Source organism: Aricia agestis, chromosome 8 (assembly GCF_905147365.1).
Source record: "Aricia agestis chromosome 8, ilAriAges1.1, whole genome shotgun sequence".
Taxonomy (NCBI): Eukaryota; Metazoa; Arthropoda; class Insecta; order Lepidoptera; family Lycaenidae; genus Aricia; species Aricia agestis.
The window spans coordinates 3959784-3974276 of NC_056413.1; the positions used below are offsets into that span (position 1 = coordinate 3959784).

A 14493-nucleotide genomic window follows, 5' to 3' on the forward strand; every position below is an offset into this window, starting at 1 on the left:
TCCCTTGTCAATGAAATACTAAAAATACATTCTAGTTATTCATGTTCTATCTACATCAATAAGAAATGCTTCTAGTCGTCTGCGGGTCAAGGGCTTTCCCTTTTATATATTTTCTATGAATACTCACTACACACATGCGAAGTTCCTCCCGTAGAGCACGACTTATGAGCTGCGAACACGAAATCTTTCTTGTCACATGGCAAGGCTAAAAAAACAAATTTCGTTGCGAAGGACGTAATAAATCAGTAAATTGTCCTCACATCAAGTATATTGTGATAATTCATAAATATACGGTTAAGTAGACTGTAGAAACAGTGAAACATTTTAACAAAATATTATGTATAACATTTTATAAATGAGCAACATAAAAGTGAATAAAAATAAAACACCCATGAAATAAATAAAAGCGTATATTCATCGTTTTCTCACTTTGTATTTCGTGAAAAATTCACTTTATCAAAATTTTATTCGTTTCATTATAATCTTCTTATCCTATATTCTTAAATTAATCTCTCTTTTATGTACAAAGGTCTGTGTAAAAATAAATTACTTCTTTGGAATGTAAAGACAGTCTTTGGTGAATTTACTTTGGGATTTTAATTTACGGGGGGTCGTACTTTTGTAGCGAAGCTCCCTATTACGTTACCCGGTGGGAAATAATTTGCGACGACGTAGATTTGGCCCTCCTTGGTTTTGGCAACACCGACTCCTACTTCCTCGGTGTCCTCCCATACGACTTGGGTGAAATGCCCGGAACCCAAATTGTCGGGATCCCGACCGAAAGTGTGGTCCTTTATTTCACTATACCATTTCTCCACTGGATCTCTTCCCGACAAGGAGAAGTTCGGATCGGAAGACCAAGCGTAGAATATATTCTCTCCGTAGTCATTCTGATCTCTGTGCTCAACTTTTCCTCGTTTCGCGATCGTTTTTGCCCACTCCTCTGCATATTTGTTGAGTTCCTTCTTGATCCTCAGTGGGGGCACTCGATGTTTCTTTCTAAGATCGTTGTGTGCTTGTAGGAATTCTTCCTCAAATTTGTCGCTAGTTATGGAAGTCGATTTGAATTTTGCCACCAAGTCGGAGGCGATTTCACCGAAATTTTTACTGTTTCGGTGATTCGGTGAGGGCGGTGCTAGGTTATTGTTCGAACCTCTTGGAGTGATCGAGTTGCTCACGGTCAGCGACGACTTGAACTGAAAGGCTCCTGGCGGGGGAACGTTGTTCACAAACTGGTTGCTATAGTTACCCGGTGGATAGTAGTTGGCGACCACGTAAAGTTTCCCAGATTTGCTCTTCGCGCTCCCGATGCCGAGTTCCCTGGTATTCTTCCAAATCATTTGAGTGAAGTGACCGCAGTTCAAGATCTCTGGCTCCTTGCCAAACGAGTAATCGTTTATTTCGTTGTACCATCGATCGACACAATCTTTTGCTGTGATTTTGACGTTCGGGTCGGGAGACCAGCCGCAGTAGATGCTCTCCCCGTAGTTTTGATTGACGCTGTAGGACATGACATCTTTTTTCGCGAGTTCCTCTGCCCATTTTTGGCTGACTTTGCAGATGTCCTTGCTGAGCACTAGTGGGGGTACGCCATGTTCCTGTCGATGCTCGTTGTGCGCCTCCAATGCCTCTTTTTCGAAATCACTCGACTTCGAACGAAAGATTTTACTCTGAAACAGAAAGATAATGCATTGAGTATACGTATTTTGACGTGGGAGAGCCATGCTTCGGCACGAATGGGCCGGCTCGACCGGAGATATACCACGTCCTCACAGAAAACCGGCGTGAAACAGCGCTTCCGCTGTGTTTCGCCGAGTAAGTGAGTTTACCGGAGGCCCAATCCCCTACCCTTTTCCTTTCCCTACTCTCCCCTATTTCCTTCCGTACCCTCCCCTATTCCCTTCCCTACCCTCCCCTATTACCCCTTAGAAGGCCGGCAACGCACCTGCAGCTCTTCTGATGCTGCGAGTGTCCATGGGCGACGGAAGTTGCTTTCCATCAGGTGACCCGTTTGCTCGTTTGCCCCCTTATTTCATAAAAAAAAAATAAAAAAAAAAGACTAGTATTTACATACCGAAAATATTGTTTAAAGCCACGAATTTGTGCTGGTAATTATTAATCTTAGTAAACTTTTGTTTTCCCAAATATATTTGCCTAATAATTAGACTTTATTGTATAGTGATAAATATTATGCTTGTTTCGTGTTTAGCGGAATAATTATAATATAAGTAATAATTTATTGAACTTATCAATATTTTAATGAAATGCTGTTTGAAAGAAAGGAATAGAAATTGAATATATTAATATTCATATTGTAATTACTATTGATGAAAAGAGAAGCTACTAGTGGTTTTATTAAACTTATTGAACAAGATTTTAATTTAAAATGTAGAATTATTTTCACGGAAACAGAAGATTAGCAATCAGGAAGTATTATTCATGTGTTCAGTGTTACTCACAAATTACACAGGAAAATATTTTTCTATCGCTATCAGTGTTGTAAATACCTTAACATTATATTATGTTCGGTAATCTTGGATACAATTTATCGCTTTATTGGCGGTGTGACGAATATTTTTACCTAAATGCGTCAGAAGGGTTAAGTTTTACAACTCGTTTTTATGTACCATCGAGGAAGTTGATTCCTATGCAATTGACAGACCAACGTTATTTGCTCGAATATGTCAATGTTAATTGTGATCTGTCAGCTGGGTTTGACGTAACGCAACCAAACTACTTAGGTCCCCGATTTGCATAGGAATCAACTTATCTGATAGTACAATCAGAAATAGATTCGTAGGTATAGGTCTACCAGGATCTGATGGCAAATTTTGATTTTCAAAAAGTATACTTGATAATTGGATAAATTTTTATATGTGCATGTTTCACATATAGAGCCACTATAAGGAAAAAAAAGGATCAAAATGTCTTATTCCAATCACCCCGGTATTGCTAGAGTCAATTTAATTATCATTTTTTGCCATCAGATTCTGGTAGACCTATAAATGCCTTACATTATTTGGTCGGGTCATGTCATAATTAAGGAGTCATGATTCGCTGGGCTTGCATTTGTATTTATTTCCGAGAATACAATACTAACAAGGAAGACTACCATTTCAAATTACACTAACAATACTTATTAAAATATTATATATATGATATTTATTTTAAAAGAATTTCTAGAAATGGATAAAGAGTTGAAGTCATATACATACTTGTAGATTATCCAGGATTAAAATAATTATACCGATTGCTGACTGTCTGTTTGTAAAATAGAATTGTTGGAATCGATAACGTATCAATAATTTCAAGGGCGCGAGCGAAGAAAATGCTTTTTTCAAGCGGAAACGGACAAGATATAGGTCGTGCACAAGTTTAAGGACGTTCCCTAGCAATTAGCGTTAGTTAGTAGTTTACAGTTCCATTAATGTACACTGTACAGTAGCTTTTAAGTTTGCTTGATCTACATGCAATTAGAATTAATCTTTACTACCTAACCTGCCAAAAGTGGTCGTGTGCAATTTCGGATACAAAAATTGACGTTGATTAATTTTCAGACTTGCTTAAGCACACACAATTTCAACAAAATTGGTCAAGTCATTTCGGAGAGGTTTAATAAAACATTGTTTTGCTAGGCGGTAGAAAAAGAAGACATAAGACGTCCGGACGCTAGTTTAACCCTTTTTCCAAAAGCCCAACAGTGGTAAAAGGTCGTTCATTGTTTTTTTTTTTCATAACAGACCAAGGGCTATGAAATTAATGTCTAAAACCGGCAAAAGCAACTAAAATGAGAAAGCGAATAAATAGTTTGGTTTCAAGTCGCTGGCAACAGCTACTAATAACTGTACAATTTTGCCGCAAGTGCAGGCAATTGACAAAGTTCTGCCGCCATCGGGTGAGCAAACTTTGAAATACAAACAAACATGTTTTAAGTTTCATATTAGTGCTCGATGCTTTAATTCCCGACTTTGTTGCGTATTTTAACATGACTACAACAAAATTATAGAGCGCGGCTCTTGACTCGGAGGTCGTGGGTTCGATTCCCGCGTCGGAAACATGTTATTTCCAAGTTTGGTTAGGACAATGACAGAGAGAAACTTACTAGATTATAGTGATATAATGTTGCGCGTGGTGAACTCTCTCAATTAGACATAAGTTATAATTTGTATTACATAAATATATAAATAAATAAATAAATTGATAAATACATAAATATTGTGTCTTTTCGTAATCAACCATAATATAGGTGGAGCCAAACGAGCGCAAATGTTGTATGTCACATCACAAGACGCAGAATTTCGGTCGCGTAAATAATTTTTAAGCTATTGCATAGCTTCAAACGCGGGCATTGAGCGCAGCGACTGAATCAAGAAATCATGTAACGAAAAAACTTAACACACCCCACTCCGACTGGCACAGCGCTGCAGCAGCGCCGTCAGCGCAGCGTTGCCACACTTCGGCACGGTGTTTGTATGCGCGCGACTAGACGTATGCGAATTATAATTGCATAAGTTGATAAAAGTGCTATTTTTTTATGAAATAAGGAGGCAAACGAGCAAACGGGTCACCTGATGGAAAGCAACTTCCGTCGCCCATGGACACTCGCAGCATCAGAAGGTTTTCTGTGAGAACGTGGTACTTCTCCGGTCGAGCCGGCCCATTTGTGAAAGCGTTATGCAATAAAGAAAAGAAAGAAAGAAAGTGCTATGCAATAGCTTTACCGCGGCAGTCCCCGAGTGTCACACGTATTTTTCATACTAAGTGTGAATGAACTATAAAGTTTATTTGCCATATGAACCTCTAACTTCTGCGTTTATTTATGCTATGACTACAGTACGTTCCCACCATAATCAGGAATGATCTGGAACGAGCTCTAATATACGGAATTAGCTCACACGGTCGCCACTAATTTTATTTGTTTTAGACTGGATATAATTGACATGGCGCTTGTCATAACCCACTCAGGGTTATGGCAAAGTACCTATACATTTGGAACGCGCCGCTCCCGTGCCGCCGCCGCTCCCACCCCGCTGCCCACTGATTTCGAGACTAAAGTCTAATGGCTGTTATACGCGCTACGGTCTACTGGAGAGGTCACCTGTGCAGGTATGCATGCGCAGGTGACCTCTCAAGAGCGTCCGTGGCCTAATGGGCAAACCTTCGGTTCGCACTCCTAGAGGGTGCAGGTTCGAACCCAGGTGGAGGCGTGTACCTATGAGACATTTACTGATCTCAAGTACATAATACGGACGCTCGTACGGTGAAGGAAAACATCGTGAGGAAACCCGCACATAGTTGGTCCCAGACGTATTGACTAGTTCTTTCCTCTGGACTAGGCCGACTATGATGCGAGAATGCCGTATGCGCTTGGGCAACCATACGGGCATTTAAAAATCTTGTCCCAGGCACTGCAGTATTTGAGGAGTGGTTACTTCGCTCTGAAAAATACTGTATAAATCATCCACAACGGATGTAAAGGCCTAGTTTTCTCTATTCCTTTACTCTCATAACCCAGTGGGACGGAAGACCGACACGACCGGCGAGAGATCAGGCGCAGGACCGACTTTTTTACATGCCCATCCGACGCATGGATTATCTTACTTGTCAGACAATCAGGTGATCAGCCTGCATTGTCCTAACCAAACTTGGAAATAGCATGTTTCCAACGCGGGAATCGAACCCACGACCTCCGAGTTAAGAGCCGCGCTCTATACCACTAGACCACGGAGGCGTTCAAAGCACCCGTTACCCGTGGTTTATTAAGAAAATAAATTTTGATATTTTCCCACAGTAAAAATAGCTGCTTAATCCAAGGTATCAACTAACTAATACCAAATCATAATATTAATACGCGAACGAAAAAGTTTGTAACCCTTTTTACGAAAAATGGGGAAACGTAGGTGAATGAAATTTTGCACTGTTACTGTTTATTATATGGTGAAGGAGTGCATCGAACTAATATTATTTTGAAATTATGCTTTTATTTTTTAACAAATAAAACATTACACACACTACAACACACACACATGAGAAATGACAGATTTTTGAATGACAAGCCTATACATACGAATTATACTCTAATTATAATGGTTGAAGTCTGTTGACAACAAGTTGACAAATTGAAAATGGATTATAGTTTTTTTTATTGAATCTTAGATACTATTAGACAATGCTTACACGGCCAGTCTGAGATCAGGTAATTCCCAGAGACAAGAGTTGAAAAAAAATTTATAAAGTCAATGTTTTTTACAAAATATAGGTAGGTAATAGTCCTTATAACGTTGAAATTAAGGTCGAATTTCGACCATTGGGCGATCTCTAGTTATATTAAAATCGCTTTAGCTGTTTGGACGTGGAGAAAAAACAAACATATAAACTCTCAAACTTTCGCCTTTAAAATATTATTAGTGTGATATCCATGCTTTAGTTTTGAACCTAATTTGATCATTATTTTATTATACTGGTCCATGGAGGTCGAGGACGACGCCCTCGGCGTCGTCAACTACATCAGTAAGAAGACATCCCTCCACTTGAGGGTCGAACGTCTGCAGTCTCGCCACAAGGTCAACTTCAGTTCCTTTGTGGTGAGAGACCCATCTTCTATCGACCTTTGAAGCGGAGAAATGCTGGCCGACTGATGTGGTCTATCGGAGGTTCCGGGGGAGACTCCAGAACGAAGCGAGTCATGTCGCCGGCAAAACGTGACAGTGTGAGTTTTTAAGAATATATATAAAATATGTATGTTAGTTTAAGGTATTTGTTATATGGGCCTCTGATGCCCGAAATAAATGATTTGATTTGATTATTATTTGTTTGTAATCAAACAAACGTACTGTTAACTATTAAGTAATGTTAATAATATTACATTACTTGATATAAGAATATATGTCATTTCTTCTCTCTTCACAGTAAAGAGGTCACATATGGCGTTGAAAAAGAGAGTAAAGAAATATGCCGGACATGTCCCGAATAACTTTACTTTTTTGTTTTATTCTCAGTCGTACTTATTTTTCTTGCTGATTCTTTTTGTCTCCGAGGTAAAAAAGATTTAAGGAACTTTTTAAAGTAAAAAATATATAGACAATTGCAATTACCTGCCGTTAGCATTAGGGTCAGTATACACCAAAACGCAAAACGCAGAGCAGCGGAGGTAAAATTTGTTCTTCATGAAGTAAATTAAGTTTTATTCTTAATTATAATATTATATTTTTGTGTTTTTAATCGCCATTTTTAAACTGCAGTGTCATGCCGCGTAAACATTGTAAAAATTATTAAAAGTAATAAGGGGAAACTATTTTATTTTTTGTTCCTTTTAAATGAACCCGAAAACCTATCTGAATTAATGACAAAACTTAGCACTCTCTTATTTAGACCAAATTCAAAAGAGCGTTTGCCATTGTTTATTAGGGCAAAATGTATAAAACCTGCCGATTTTACTCCAACAAAGCACAAAAGTTAGCAACAAAAATATTATTAATAGCAATTTATGCTGACATAGTATGATATCCCATATCAATATATACGTCATATCAGAACGATACCTAAAAAGGATAATTTTGTAGGATAATTGTGTAGGTTTTGATAAAAAATCTATGTGTAGCGGGCCATGGAACCCAAAGTAGCATAGGTAAACCTTTCTTTCTTCTGTAAAAATTAAGGACCATCTAATATTTGGAAAGTTTCTGCCTACAAGAAAGTAAAAAAAAGTCGTCTAATAATATGATTGATAGTCTGTTTCACCACTTCTTGATAAAGTGCCGAATAGGCTATTCACAACTTTTATGACTGATTGTCCATACTTGATCTGTCAAGTTAATTGGTGGATAGCCTATTCGTCACTTATCAGGAAGTGGTGAAACAGTTTAATAATTCATTAAAGAACTTGATGACGCCCGCAATTCCTTTGCGCCGAAAATTGTGCGTGGTATGGTATACCAAATTTTAGCAAAATCGGTTTAGGGGAATTTTTTAAAATGAAATAAAGGGGCAAACGAGCAAACGGGTCACATGATGGAAAACAACTTCCGTCGCCCATGGACACACGCAACATCAGAAAAGCTGCAAGTGCGTTGCTGGCCTTTTAAGAGGGAATAGGGTAATAAAGGGGTTGTAGGGATGGGAAGGGAATAGGGGAGGGTAACGAAGGGAAGGAAAACTCACTCACTCGGAGAAACACAGCGCAAGCGCTGTTTCACGCCGGTTTTCTGTGAGCCCGTGGTACTTCTCCGGTCGAGCCGGCCCATTCGAACGGATTGGGATTCGTTCACACAGACAGACACACCTTCGTATTTGTAACATTAGTATGGATTTATCATTTTAATTTTAAAATTAATCTTTTTTTGAAACATTTAAAATATGATCAAAAGTAGTTAATTAAAAACTCGACTAAAACTTTGAACGAATCAAATTTAAAATTTCAAAATAAATATAACCTTTCCACTTTATTTTTTCCACTATTGTAATTTTTTTTTCATTTCACACATTCACATTGACCTTTAACACTTTAAATCAGTCCTTGCGGTTTTCAAAAAAAATATATATTTACCATTTTTGTTTCTTCTCGCGCAGGTCACAAAACACTTCCAATTGCTTTGCCCTACTTCTTGATCCTTATGCCCGAATACGAATGCTACTAACATTATGAAATGTGTTATCAGGATGTTTGCTGTCCCTCTCTAATTTGATACTGCTGATAGAGAGCTATATACCCGATAAGCCGAGATTACAGTTCAATGGAGCGACTTCATTCATGTTCTTTTTATTTCTCGTAATGTTATTTAATACGGTAAAAATTTTTAAGTACCTAATTGTAATGGGTTTTTACTACTCGGCCTTAATTATTACAATTATGTTTATATTTAGATATTATAATCACAAAAAAATATAATTAAAATGTGATTAAAATTATCTATGTTTACTTTGTACACTTTTGTTATTCATATTTCATTGTACAAAATAAATCAGTTCTATGTATAAAATAACAAAAACAAAGATAGAGTCGGTTCTTCCTTGCACACATAATAAATTTAATTTAAAGTTACTATTAAAACTAAGTAAACTATAGTGTCATACTAACCGCTTTCACCATTTTAACACTTCAAACGCGTCAAAAAAAACATTTTTGGCAATGTACCGTGTCGGTGCTTCGCGATGACTGAATAAAAATCACATAACAAAGCCATTATTGTTATTAGGTAGTTAGAGGATTCCCTCTACCGTCACGCAAAAATTATATACCACGTACGCTCAAAATGTACCATTTTGAACCTTAAAATCACAGTTATAGGATTCAAAAGTAGCACACTGGTCAACCAACTGTACGCAGGGGGCATTGACTCACTTTTGACCGCATTGTGAAAATATAATTGCAATTTAAGATAATTTATGTAATTGTTGAGTCAATTTATTCAAAACTTTTTATATGTATCATAATTCATAACACAGATGTGGTTGATACGTCTATCAACTACGCAACGTAACGCCGCGTCGCGCCGTCAGGTTAGGGGGCGTTTAGAATTATATTAACCCTTAATGACAAGATATCGGACTTCATGTAAGACATATTATGTTTTGACTACCATCTTTCACCAATCTTACATGAGATTTAGGAACAAGATTTTAACAGCAAAATCTCACAAAATATTGGAGAGACCTTATCACTCTGTGAGATTTGGCTGGACATAATCCTCCTAAATCTATACATCTATACATCTATATACATACATACATACATATAAATAAAATTGGAGTGTCTGTTTGTAATATTGAAAGAACCGTTTTTTACTACATGCATATGAATGTATATGCGCTACATACACCAAAACAACATTTTTTACAATTTTTGTCTGTATGTCTGTCTGTCTGTCTGTTTGTTCCGGCTAATCTCCGAAATGGCTGGAGCGATTTTGACGGGACTTTTTTTGGCAGATAGCTGATGAAGTAAGGAATAACTTAGTACTTTTACTTTTTAACCGAGTTCCGAAAAGGAGGATGATATATTTTACTTTTTTTGTATGCAGTTTACGCGGACGAAGTCGCGGACAACAGCTAGTTCTTAATGTAATTCGTGGACGCCATACTTTCTTGAGGAACATTGTTCGTAGAATCCACTCGAGGATATTCTGATGTTGGGTCGAAACGCACGTTGAATTTTCCAAGTAGCATGTGACGCCTTGCACGTATTGCAATTCTGCGAGTGTACGCATAGGCAGAGTATAGGAAATAAGGGTGGTGTGGACATAATATAAAATATAGTACTTATGCTTGCAGCTATCATAATAATATTTCTAACAAATGTTATTATTTTTATCTATATTTACATATTTTTTGTTAAATGTTTTGACGTAATACAGATAACTTATGAACTCTAGTGTCTGCTAGTGTTTTGCTCTCTCGACAATAATTGACAAAATATTGTCGAGAGAGTTTATACGTGGGAGAGCCATGCTTTGGCACGAATGGGCCGGCTCGACCGGAGAAATACCACGTTCTCACAGAAAACCGGCGTAAAACAGCGCTTGCGCTGTGTTTGTTAATAATTTAGGGTGTGTAAGTACACACCCTAAATTATTATCATTTTGTTTTGCTACATGTATATTGTATATCCTATATTGTACCAGTGGTGTGAGGTTTATGTTACTTCATTCTTTTATGAAATAAGGAGGCAAACGTCACCTGATGGAAAGCAACTACCGTCGCCCATGGACACTCGCAACATCGAAGAGTGCGTTGCCGGCCTTTTAAGAGGGAATACGCTCTCTTCTTGAAGGTTCGCTGGTCGTATAGGTCCGGAAATAATGCTGGTGACAGTTCGTTCCAGAGTTTTACAGTGCGCGGCTCATAGCTGCTCTCATCTCTACATTTTTATTTTTTAATTTTTATGAAATAAGGGGGCAAATGAGCAAACGGGTCACCTGATGGAAAGCAACTTCCGTCGCCCATATACACTCGCAGCATCAGAAGAGCTGCAGGTGCGTTGACGGCCTTTTATGAGGGAATAGGGTATAGGGATGGGAAGGAAAGGAAATAGGGGAGGGTAGGGAAGGGAATAGGGTAGGGGATTGGTCCTCGGGTAAACTCACTTTACGCCGAGTGAGTGAGCAAGCGCTGTTTCACGCGGTTTTCTGTGAGAACGTGGTATTTCTCCGGTCAAGCCGGCCCATTCGTACCGAAGCATGGCTCTCCCACGTCTAAATTTAAAAAACAGACAGCAAAATCCTTATGTAATACAAGCTGTGGCTACTTTCTGAAGAAATATTAATGACACTGGGATCTAGGCACAAAGAATAATAGACTTATCCTCTGTCAGAAAACAGTCGGAGGCAGCTGTTTTATGGCCAGTGTTTTGCAAGTCACAAGGACTTGCCAATATTTTATCGAACTGCAAACGTAGCGGGGCTTGGGCGGTGAAAAATGGGAAGTTAGAGCTCCTCAAGAGACTTTATTAAAACCCCGATTGCGGATTATTTTAACCGTTTCGTAGGTTTATTGTATACTTGTTTAAACTTATTTTTTGTGTAATAATTAAGTTAAAGTAAGTGTACAATAAAATTTCCATCTTTTCCTGAGTAACTGTTAAAAATTACAAATACTCATACTTTTGCATTTTAAATGTATGTAATAGTTTTAAAAAAATCATTTAAGAATCTCAATTTTTATAAATGAACGGACGTTTCTTAAAATTAAAAAAAAAAATTTCTTCTGTATAATCTTAAATAACTATATTTTCCGTTAGTTTTATCTGTCTCATAATTTCGTACGGTATGACAAATACAGCAAAAAATTCACATACATGTCACGCAACGTCAAATTATGTTCCCACAATCCAATTGTCGTTCGTTCACCTTGTTTGGGATGTAAAACTGTGAACTGACACAATTAAGGTGAAACCGAACTTGAGTGACACGATACGCCGCGACACTTCACTTCCATAGAACTGACGTTTTACAAACGTCAGTTCAATAGAAGTGAAGCGTCGCGCCGCGTCGTATCGTGTCGGTCGGTTTATGCGGTCTTACCTTTCCACTCATTTTGACCACATCATAGTATTTTTTTAGTTTACATTCTGACTTTACAGTCCGAGAGAGAGTCATACAGTCAGAATATTATTGTTGTCTAATAGACATTCACCATCGCATATATTTTGATGATTATATTTTTATTATTATCGCCTTGTCTCTGTCTCTCTCCTTAGCTAAGAAAGACAAGGCATTCGACAAGCTATAGCCGTTAGTAAAATTGTCAGTTAATACGCGTAACGTTACTCGATAGGATGATGCACGATAAAGGTAATTTGTAAAGTGAATGTATGAACTTGGCTTTACGCATCTGAAATTCGTATTGTTTGTGACGCCTCATTTCGTTTTGATTAAAGACGTATACTTAAATAAAATGTTATTAAAATAAAATCAAGCGCTATTTAACATTTGAACTCTATATTCCTTGTGTTGCCTTGTTTCATTTCGACTAAAGTATATTACTTAAATAAAAGTTACCATTAAAAATATAATATGAATCGTCTCTACGTGTTCTGTTTCTTCAATGATTAATCTTTATCAAAGTCGATAAGGGCCTTAGTAATGCTCTGATTACGCCGTGCGAAATACACCTCAAGAATTATTGTTCTCAAACGGAAAATGATTTCACGTCTTGCCATTACTAAAATAAAAATACGTGTGGGACTGTAGGGATTATTTTTCCGACCCAAATATCGACCAATAGAATTGCACCATTCGACGTCACGTGGTACAACCTACATGGTATTATACTGATTATTTTTCCGACCCAAATATCGACCAATAGAATTGCACCATTCGACGTCACGTGGTACAACCTACATGGTATTATACTGATAATTTTTTGAAAATTTTCTCTGGTAGTTGCTATATATAAAAAACAAATTCTAATTCTATTGGCCGACATTTGGGACGGAAAAATAATCCCCCGAATACCACACGAGCTTCAAAATTATCTGGCATTTCCCTCAAGGTTCCCTGCAAACAAATAAAGTCGTCAAGTTTTTCAGAAAAAATCACTCGCGCTTCGCGCTCGTGATTTTTTAACCTGAAAAACTTGACTCCTTCATTTGTTTGCAACGAACCTATCGGGAAATATCCGATAATTTTGAAGCTCTTATGGTATTATAAGTGATAATTTTTTGAAAATTTTCTCTGGTAGTTGCTATATATAAAAGACAAACACGTCAAACTGACAGGTTGAATTCAATTGTGTCTCATGGTGCAATTATATTGGCCGACATTTGGGACGGAAAAATAATCCCCCGAATACCACACGAGCTTCAAAATTATCTGGCATTTCCCTCAAGGTTCCCTGCAAACAAATAAAGTCGTCAAGTTTTTCAGGAAAAATCACTCGCGCTTCGCGCTCGTGATTTTTTAACCTGAAAAACTTGAATCCTTCATTTGTTTGCAACGAACCTATCGGGAAATATCCGATAATTTTGAAGCTCTTGTGGTATTATAAGTGATAAATCTATTGCATAGCATTTTTTATCAATTTATTCAATTATAATTCGCATACGTCTAGTCGTACGCACACAAACATGTCAAATGATGCACTGCAACGCCACACCACCAGCGTTGCCCCACCGGTGTGCCGGTCGGAGTGTTAGGTTAGGTTAGTTCGTTCGTTCGTTACGCAATTTCGTCGTTAGGAGCCGCGCCGCGCTTAAAGCTCGTAATAAAAGCTATGCAATAGCTTAAAAACAAAAATTGGATACTAAAGTGAAAACGGCAGACTAGCAGCTGGCCGATTCTGTATCGCACATTTGTGAGTTAATCACTGAGTTAGTAACGAAACGGAGGAATGAGTAACGGAAAGTCTCACTTTTGTATTCACTTGCATACAAAAGTTAGACTTTCCGTTACTCACTCCTCCGTTTCGTTACTAACTCAGTGATTAACTCACAAATGTACGATACAGAATCCGCCAGGAGGTGGCATTTGGCCCTGCAGTAGGGGGAATATTACTTCTTCTCCTAGGCCGTGTCGACAGTCTACTCTTATTAATTTTCTTGCGAATTTTCGAGTCACGTACCCTGATGCGAGTTTACTACTACGGCGACTACGATAATGAATACTCAAAGAGTCTCAATATTAATTATTCGATACTATCAGAGAAGTTGATTCATAGGCAGATGGCGGACCTACGTAATTTGGTCGCGTCATATTGAACCCAGCCGACAGCTGATGGCAACCATTCAATTGACATAATTCGACCAAATGACGTAGGTCCGCCATCTGTCTATGAATTTTCTTCGATGGTACCTAAAGATATTTTATTCCATAGACTTATTTATATACTGTCGTATCTTGTCTATTTCTCACCGGTGTAAAAACCCTAATGCAGTGAGAAGGATAAGCCGATATAACGACCAACGTCAGATAAGCGCATGATCAACTTTAAAAAAAAAATCTATGCAGCCTGTATTGCCTTTACCAAACTTGGAAAAAGCATTTTTGTTCCACGAAAAAG

At 37.8% G+C, this 14493-nt stretch overlaps 1 protein-coding gene across 2 annotated transcripts; it reads right to left on the reverse strand.

Moving 5' to 3' along the window:
* Nucleotides 1-396: 396 nt before the first annotated feature.
* Nucleotides 397-9111, reverse strand: LOC121729224 (secreted protein PRY1-like). 2 transcript variants are annotated; one of them, XM_042117664.1, is made up of 2 exons: nt 9077-9111; nt 397-1670 (listed from the first exon to the last, which is right to left on the reverse strand). In XM_042117664.1, exons 1-2 carry the CDS (start codon nt 9086-9088, stop codon nt 597-599), a joined length of 1086 nt encoding a protein of 361 aa, XP_041973598.1. In that variant the 5' UTR covers nt 9089-9111; the 3' UTR covers nt 397-596. The 2 variants fall into 2 exon arrangements, with proteins under 2 accessions (XP_041973598.1, XP_041973599.1); XM_042117665.1 differs by lacking the exon at nt 9077-9111 and adding an exon at nt 8546-8660.
* Nucleotides 9112-14493: the final 5382 nt, after the last annotated feature.